The 9,487-nt window shown below is 42.9% G+C and overlaps 1 protein-coding gene across 1 annotated transcript in view; it reads right to left on the bottom strand.

Annotated features, from left to right (window-relative positions):
* Positions 1-1,179: 1,179 nt before the first annotated feature.
* Positions 1,180-9,487, bottom strand: part of Ube3c (ubiquitin protein ligase E3C) — a 101,862-nt gene continuing 93,554 nt past the window's right edge. Inside the window, exon 23 of the mRNA XM_028774739.1 lies at positions 1,180-2,855. Coding sequence (XP_028630572.1) covers positions 2,685-2,855 — 171 coding nt within the window. The 3' untranslated portion in view covers positions 1,180-2,684. The remainder of the gene's footprint in view (positions 2,856-9,487) is intronic.

Here is a 9,487-nt window from a genome sequence, read left to right as displayed (position 1 = left end):
CTATAGACCAGGCTGGCCTTGAAGTCAGAGATCCAGCTGCCTCTGCCTCCCAAGTGTTGAGACTGAGGGTGTGTCACCACTGGCCTAGCCCAAAACAATTTTTTATAGGAGTAAGAGGCTGTTGATCACAAACCACCATTACAGTGTCACAGTAGTACAGTAAGTTTGAAATGTGACAACTGCTAAACCTATCAAAAAGACATTTAGAGCCTACATTCATAGACTTAGTATGTGCAGTCTGTAGAAAGTGTGGAACCTGTGAAGTATACTCAGTTCAAGTATGCCCATGCCTAACGTCATTCAACCCTCATGTTTCTGGAACAGAGACTTCCATGTGTTTGGTGAAGTTCTGCACTAGACCTCTGGGGCCCCAGTCTGTTTAGGTCACTATCCAATACCAGAACTTAAGACCAGCTGGGCCTGTTCCAGTGCAGTGTTGTCTGGGGAGTATGGGATCTTCTTTTGGGAGGCCTGTGGCCCTTGGAGTGGGTGGGGGTAAGTCTGCCCTAAAGGCACTGACACTATAATACACTGTGATGACAGTTTGTTTCCCGTTGTGTTGTCTGGGTATAGTGAAAGAGCAGTGGGCTCTTAATTTCCATTTGAGTAATTATAAAGTTTTAAGCTTATGCTGTTTTCAGCAAACTTTACCACAAGCACTCCTGAGCATGAACACAAGGTACCAGCAGCTTAGCCCACACTGGGTACCTCCATACAAGCTGTGTCCACTTAGTGACAGTATATATCTGGTGCTTATGATGTAGTCAGAGAACACTTTACACGGTGAGCCTACAGACACCAAAGCAAAGCTCTCTAAGCACGTAACAGCCCATGAAAGACACCTGTAATAACCAACCACCAGCCCAAAGTCTCAGAAAAAAGTCACCCAAAGTAAGCAAAATAGGACCAAACATAAAGGCACCTAAAACAATGAGGAAATGAGAATCTTCCTTCAGGAAGATTTATTTTTTCTCAGTAATTTAATATAAGACCCATTGAGAGTTAGCACTTGAGCACCTTACTCCTGGTGGGTATTCCAGGGATGATATTGATCCCAAATGGCTGAATTCAAGGAACCACAGGCTGTGTGGCTTCCTATATTGCAGATATGTGACCTAGAAAAGTAAGTCTACTATAGCAGAACACAACTGACCAGTGACCTGGGGCAGCACTCCAACACAATCTTGGAGAAAAGATTTAATGTAAATATTCACCCATTAGGACGTACAAATAAATAAGCTCAGAAGAGCCAACAGAAAAAAAACACAAACTGCCAATTTATCTCCAGTCTCAGATACTTCAATTCTAAAATACTAATACACAAATTAACTAATAAAAAGATGTAGGACATTCAATATAAACATCCCCAAACAAAAACAAAATCAAGGATGCTATTTCTTCCTATGTATCAAGACTACAAATAGCATTTAAATACTTTATTATTCAAATTAAGAAATTATACATTTTGTCTGATAATTGTCATTGTCTTAAAAGTGTCATTCAGTTTTCCCACATTTAAAAGTATATTGCTAATTCCTGGTCACCTAACCGCAACAGCACAAAGAGCCTCCAGGCACAAAGATGCTGGACTTGGACGAGAAGCAATGTCTGGAGTCCTTGCCAGCTCCATGATGATGCTTGCATGCTAGCCTCTCAGAGGCTTCCCCGCTTCCTGCTTGCAGAGGCTGAGGTCAACTGGCAACAAGTTGGACCCTGATAAAGTGACTAAGTGAGAATCACCTGGCCTGATGCTCTTCCCTGACAGATGCCAGGGATGCTGTCTTCTTATCAAAACAGTGGCAGAAAGCAGGTAAGTCTGGATAAGTCCCCCCAAGATGCGCAAGATGATGGGCAGTACTGCCAGGCCAGGAGGGCATGTGGATCACGGAGAGACGCAGCCCGCCACTTTGGTTCAAATGACTTTAATAAAAGCTGCAGTGCCCACATTCCCCCAGTTGTCAACTCACTGCAGGTGACACAGTACCTCAGGAAGTATAGAGACCCTCCTCTGCTGCCTCCTGGAAAGCGTTCCAGGCATAAAGCAGAGACAGGCAAAGAGCGATGAGGGTAGCAGTCACCTCACAGCCACCCACACAGCCATGTCCAAGCCTCACAATGCAGGCCATTAGGAGTCTGAAGACACGCATGCGGTTCCCACCTGGGGGACATGGCTTAAAAAGCACAAATAAAATAATACTAGCGTTATCCATTTTCCAAACCTAACCACTTTGGGAAAAGGCAGCAGGAAAAATGCCTTCAGTTTTTACAATTAGGCTTGTAAACAATCAACCACATGAGAAGCAGTGGCTTGGGGCCCTGTGTATCAGCCCCAGATTCTGTCTGCAGATACTGTTGCCTGACCCAGGAGGGGATATAAACTGAGTCAGCAAGGCCAAAGCTTCATCTTTGGTTAATTTCACTGAGTGCTAAAACCTGTGCTCTTCTTGGCAAAATTACTATACCAGCCACATAGCACATAACAATAGCTAGGTTATGTGAGAAGCAATGTCCATCTATGTATATGACTGTGTCACAATAAATCATCTAAAAAAAAAATCAGAAAGGGAGGGATGAAGCCAGATAGGAGGCCTGAGGAGAGCTGAGGGTCCCGCCTAAGCGCTCTCTTGGGTCTGGTGGGTGCTGGCTGCCTTGGGTCAGATCAAGTTCTCTGGGCTCAATTCAACTCAGCTCAGCTCAAAGCCAGCAGCACACTCGATGGCATACAGCAGCTTGCTTCGCAGCAGGGCTTCATCATAAAACTCTGGGAGCTTCAGCAGGTTCATGCAGGTGCTGGCTGTAGGTAGCCGCTCAAGGTCAGAGCCTCCATTGTGAATGCAAAACGCAGGGTACAGCTCCTAGAAGACAGGGGACAGGATATGGTTAGAGGACTCTGGCATAGCCTGGAGCCCACCAGAGCTTGCTTGTCAGTTACTCTGGAAGCTCTTTTCTCAAAAATATTTTTTCTTGTAAAACAAGTTTTTATCTTAAATTACATATATGTACGGGTATGTGTGTCTGTGCATGTGAAGGTATCACCCAGTAGCCAGAGGTGTTTGGATTACCTACCACTTGAGCTGAGGTTACAAGTGGTTGTAAGCTACTGGACATGGTGCTAAGAACTGAACTTGGGTCCTCTACAAGAGCAGTATGGGCTCTTAGCCACTAGGCCACCTCTCCAGACCCTTGCCTTTTGTGTGTGTGTGTGTGTGTGTGTGTGTGTGTGTATGCATGCATTTTTGGTTTTTGAGACAGGGTTTCTCTGTATAGCCCTGGCTATCCAGTATTTCCATCTGTAGAGCTGCTGACCTTGAACTTCGAAATCTACGTGCCTCCCGAGTGCTGGGGTTAAAGGCATGTACCAACACTGCCCAACTTCGTATGATTTTAAATATCTTTAAAAATTATGTTTTACCTGTGAGCGTTTGTGTGTGGATACATACACGTCAGAGAACATGCAGAAGTCAGCAGACAACTACTTGGAGTCAGTTCTTTACTTTTACAACCTATGTTGGGGTACTGAACTTGGGGTGTCAGGCGTGGTGCTTTTACCTGGTGAGCAACCTCCCCAGACAGAGACAGACAGACAGACAGACAGACAGACAGACACACACACACACACACACACACACACACTTTTGAATTGGTGTTCTGCTTGCATGTATGTCTGTGTGAAGGTGTTGGGTCCCCTGGAAGTAGAGTTACAGACAGTTCTGAACTGCCATGTGGGTGCTGGAAATTAAATCAGGGTTCTCTGCCATTAACCTCTGAGCCTTGTCTCCAGCCCCATTTTTTTTTTTTAATAACACAAAGGACTCAGTTCCAAGTTATAGCAAAACGATGATGAATTAAACAATGTGATTACAGTAAAATGGAAATGACAAGCTGCATGTACTATTGCACCCCCTCCCCTCCCCCTTTGGCTTTTCAAGACAGTGTTTCTCTGTTTAACGGCCCGGGCTGTTTTAGAACTCTCTTTGTAGACCAGGCTAGCATCAAACTCACAGATTTTCAGCCTCAAACTCATAGATCTGCCTGCCTGGTATTAAAGGCATGTGCGACTACCCATAGCTACTCACTCCCTTAAAAAAAAAAAAGTCATTTATTTTTGTTTTATGTGTATGTGAACCACATGTGTGGCTGGGGCCTAAGGAGGTCAGAAAAGAACATCCGATCACTGGAACTGTAGTTACAGCCAGCTGTGAGGCACCATGTGGTATTAAGTAAGGGCAACCGTGACTCTTAATAGTGAGTGAGTCATCTCTCCAGCCCGATACCCACCTCGTATCAAAGTACTCAGGAAGCTGAGACAGGACTAGGACTAGATTGAGAGTTTGCGGCCAGGAAGTATTACAGAGTAAGATCCCCATCTCAAAAGAGAGGGGGATGGAGGAGAGAGAGAGAGAGAGAGAGAGAGAACGAACACAAGAACACACATTCAAGAGAGAGGAGAGAGCAAGGGTCAGTGAGACACTTCAAATGTACTTCAGTATGAATAGTGAATTTAGAAGCCATGTAGATGTGTCAACAACACACATAAAAAATATGACAGAAGCCGGGTGGTGGTGGCGCACGCCTTCAATCCCAGCACTTGGGAGGCAGAGGCAGGTGGATTTCTGAGTTTGAGGCCAGCCTGGTCTACAGAGTGAGTTCCAGGACAGCCAGGGCTATACAGAGAAACCTTGTCTGGAAAAAATAAAAATAAAAAATAAAAAAATTAAATTACATTAAATTTAATGTATTTGTGCATGCACACACACTACGAGCGCCTATGGAGGTCAGAAGTTACTTGCAGGAGTTACTTTCAACTATGTGGGACCTATATTCAGGTCATCAGTCTTTGTGGCAGGTTCTAAGGCATCTCCCCAGCCCCACTAAAGTTTTATTTTATTTTTTTGTTGTCTTAAATTGGCAACAGTCTGAAATTGTGTGATGAATGAAGGACCAACTGGATGGCTTCCAGGTATTAATGAGTAGTATACTGTCGCTTCAGAGTTGATACTCAGTGAATGGAACAGCTCTGGGGTGAGAGGAAATAAAATTCCAACAACATGGCTACTCTGTCTGGAATGTAGACATGCCCTTAGCATACACCTTTAATTCCAAACAAAGTTGTCTAATTGAGGGACAGACAAAGTGACAAATCAGAGAAAGATTTGACAAAATAGGATATGCTCAACGCTCATGAAAACAACATAGGAGAAAGAGAGTGCAGGGAGAGGCCGCTGAGTTGAGCTCAAGTCAGTTCAGTCACTTCTGTCCAGACAGTTGAGTTCAGTTCAGTCAGTCAGTGCAGTGAGTGGAGGTCAACAGAGGAAACTGAAGTCAGAATAAGGAGCCAGAAAATTAGAACAAGTTGCCAGGGTTAGTTTGAGGCTAAGCAGAGCAATTCAGTGAGAGCTGAGAAGCTAGATTGAATTAGTCATCTTGGAGAGGAGTTTGAAACAGAACAGCTATGTTGAACCAGGCAGCCAGAGTTCAGAAAGAACTAGAAAGAGAAAGCATATTCAGTGGTAAGTCTCAGAGACAACAATTTTATCAGGTGAATAAAAATTACTTTTACACTGAAGGCTTTACTATTGCTCTTCTGTACAAATCATTTCTTGATGTAACCTAACAGCTGACCAGAAAAGTTCTTTCTAGAAAGTTCAGTTGGTGATTAAATGATACACACTTTGAATGGCCAGTCACATGTGGCTACTAGCATCATTTGGTTAGAAGTGATAAGACTGCTGGACCCACAGACTAATCCTAGCACAGGGATGAATCTCCCCCACCTACCTTGCCTCCAACTATATCTGAGGAAATGGTTACATCTCTGCTTTTCTGCCAAAAAAGGAAACTTCAAACATAAAAGCTGAGCAAACCTGTTGGTGTCTAACATTTTCCCCATATAATCATGTTATGGACAGGAACATCAGATGAGTCAACAACATGTAGCTTGTTTCTAGGAGTACCTTGTCTGTCCTACTGAGTATGTAGACAGGATGGTGCCAATGAATGCTATTTAAAGATTGATAGTGAATGCTGGTTATTATTGTTTTTAGAGATTCATTTTTTATTTTATATGTGTGAAATCCTCAGATGCCAGAAAGGGAATTGGATCCTCTGAAATTGTAGTTAAAATATGGTTGGACAGTTGCCACGTGAGTGCTGGGAACTGACCCCAGGTCCTCTGCCAAGTCGTCCTTCTAGCTTCATGTTGGTTACTTCTGTTGTACAACACTGAACCCTTCGTCTTTATGTTGGAGATACCCAGATCCCCTTAGATATGTCCACTGGCATTTAATGCAAAGAGTAAAGTAAGTTTTCTTATTTTGTATCAGCATATCATGGCCACTATTCTGTGCCTTCCTCGTTTTCTCTGTTACTATGTCCTATGACTCCCTGCCCAAGTAATGCAGTGTTTTCTTCCCACCCTAGTGCATAGGAGCATACAAACTGCTGATAGGCACATATGCAGTTTTAACTCTGCATAAATAAGGCTGTAAAGAAACTACTTTTGTGTTTGTGACTTTCTGGGCTGACCTTAAACTCAGTACATAATAAAGGGTGACTTAACTTGTGATCCTCTTGCCTCTACTTCCCAGGTGCTTGGATAGATGACAGGTATATTTCCACACCTAGCAAGAATTGTGTGATTAAATTCACAATTAGGCTGCACAGTGATGGCACATGCCTTTAATCCCAGCTCTTGGGAGGCAGAGGCAGGCAGATTTCTGAGTTCGAGCCCAGATTGGTCTACAGAGTGAGTTCCAGGACAGCCAGGGCTACACAGAGAAACCCTGTCTCGAAAAACAAAACAAAATAAATAAATAAATAAATAAATTCACAATTATACTTGCCTACAGGCTAATATGTATCTGTTCTAAGCTGCTGGGAACTGCAGACCTGAACATTGAGATCCAAGGAAAGGCAGGCCAGATGGTACAAATAACCAACAGTTACTCATGAGGCCATCAGGTACCATCTCATACCTAAGACGTGACTGTATTCTTTTCCAACACATAATAACAAGGCAGAGTGCCCTGAACTGGCTTATTCTACCAGCCTGGATGTACAAATATCAGATGTCTGCCTAGTTCACTCCTCATTGCAAGTGTCAATAAGATGAGGTTCAGGGGAGCAAAATGGTACCTGCACATCTGGCTGGTCACTGGGATTTTAGAGCTTCAGGTGCTGTGACTAGAGTGAAGATAAGTTACTTAAGGCCATGATGAGACACTACGATGTTCATTAAAAGTATTTCAAGTTGTGATTTGTCATCCTAGCATTTGAAGGACCTCAATTTTCTGTGCTAGCTAGTTTTTATTTATGTCAACTGACACAAAGCTTGAGTCATTAGAGAGGAAGGAGCCTCAATTGACAAAAAGCCTCCATAAGATCAGGCTGTAGGCAAGCCTACAGGGAAGCAATCAAATGACCTTTTCATAGGGTCATTTGATTTTACTCTAAAACCATTTTCATAGTGTCATTTGGTTTTACTCTAAAACCATTGGAAAACATAGATATTTACAGTACAATTCATAACAGTAGCAAAATTATAAAGTAGCAATAAAAAATTTATGGCTGGGGTGGTCACCACGTGAGAAAATGTATTAAAGGGTCACAACATTAAGATGTTGAAAAACACTGCTGTAGGGCATTTTCTTGATTGGTGATTGATGGAGGAGGGCCTAATAATGTATCGTGGGTAAGGCCAACCCTGGGCTGATGGTTCTTGGTTCTGTAAGAAAGCAGGTTAGGAAGCCATGGGAAGAAGCCAGTAAACAGCACTCCATCATAGCCTTTTCAGTTCCTGCTTTCAGGTCCCTGCCCAGCTTGAGTTCTAGTTCTGACTTCTTTCAATGATGAACAGTGATGTGGAACTATAAGTCAAAGAGACTCTCTCCTCCCCAAGTTGCTTTTGGTCATGGTGTTTTATCACATCAGTAGTAATCCTGACTAAGGCACCATCCCTCCTCCAAATTAAAAGAATATTTAACATATGAAAAAAATGGTTCTGATTTTTTTGGAGGTGGTACTTGGGACTTAAGTCAGGACTTGCATAGAATATGCAAGTGCTTTACTTCTAAGCTATGTCTCCAGCTCAAGAAAATGGTGAATAAAAGCAGCAGCTTATGAATAAAACAAAACATTAACAGTGGCCCAAATGGGAAAGAATCTATGTTCTTCTTCTTCTACCTAACCACTGCTTCCTATATGCTCTGCTGAAACCATAGATTTTGATAGGAAAAACAAAAACAAAACAACACCCCCCCCAAAAAAATCCAACAATGTAAGAAATAGTAGTTATCTTACAGACACTACAGCAGAACAGAGAACAAAATTTAAACAACATTTCCATTGTAACAGTGGACTCTGCGGAAACTCAGCACAAGGCATGATACACTCAGTATCTTGTGTTTTCCTCACTGAGTAACAACACAATCTGGCAAGGGCCATATAAAAACCTAGATGTGCCTGGCATGGCAGGACAGGCCTTTAGTACAAGCAATTGGGAGGCTGACTTACATAATAGAGACCCTGTTACAAACAAATAAAAGATTTAGTTGCTTATTTATTTACCCTGTCAAAAAGAAACTTTAAGAACTATGTGTAGCTATAATATTTAAACTCTAATTAGGCATAAGTGTGGGGTTACACACCTGCAAACTACAGCACTTAAGAGACTGAGGCAGGAAGTCTGCTGAGAATCTCAGGTCAGCCTGGACAACGTGAAGTTCTGTTTCAGTGAAACAGAAGCTGGCTGAAATATAGTAACAAGAGTCTTTCATGCCGGGCGGTGGTGGTGCACGCCTTTAATCCCAGCACTTGGGAGGCAGAGGCAGGCGGATTTCTGAGTTCAAGGCCAGCCTGGTTTTCAGAGTGAGTTCCAGGACAGCCAGGGCTACACAGAAAAACCCTGTCTCAAAAAAACAAAAAGCAAAACAAAACAACCCCCCCAAAAAAATTACAAACAAGAACAAAGCATTTTCTTTTTATTTGTAATTACAGTTTACTGTGCCACTATGAATCTCTCATAAGGAATAGGAAGGGAAAGAGAACCAAGGAGCATTCACTCGGAAATATGCAGTGCTGAGTCTACAATGGCAGCCAGCTTCTCAAGCCCTCAAAGAAACAAAAATAAAAATTCAAACTTAAGACAGAAAGATTTGATGGCAGGGTCTGCAGTTTCTTTGTAAATAGAAAGTTCCAAATACACTTGGACCAGACTGAAAATAAGGCCAAGTGGATTAAAAGAAAATTACAGAAGCAAGAGATAGAATCTATGTAGTCTTGGTGATGTTCTGTGGGTGTGTGGAGAGGTAGGGGGAAGGGGATGTCTCAGTGGGCCCATGCAGAGGCATCTCTTCCCCCTAAGGGACCAGTTACACACAGGTATAGCATAGAATAGAGTTTATTCAGGGCATGGGGAGGGGAGCCGGGAGGGTAGTAGAGGCAGAGAGAGAGAGAGAGAGAGAAAGAGAGAGAGAGAGAGAGGGAGGGA

This window comes from Grammomys surdaster, unplaced genomic scaffold (assembly GCF_004785775.1).
Source record: "Grammomys surdaster isolate TR1022 unplaced genomic scaffold, NIH_TR_1.0 242, whole genome shotgun sequence".
Classification (NCBI taxonomy): Eukaryota; Metazoa; Chordata; class Mammalia; order Rodentia; family Muridae; genus Grammomys; species Grammomys surdaster.
The sequence above is the reverse complement of the archived record's forward strand: the minus strand, read 5'-3'. Positions and strand labels throughout refer to the sequence as shown.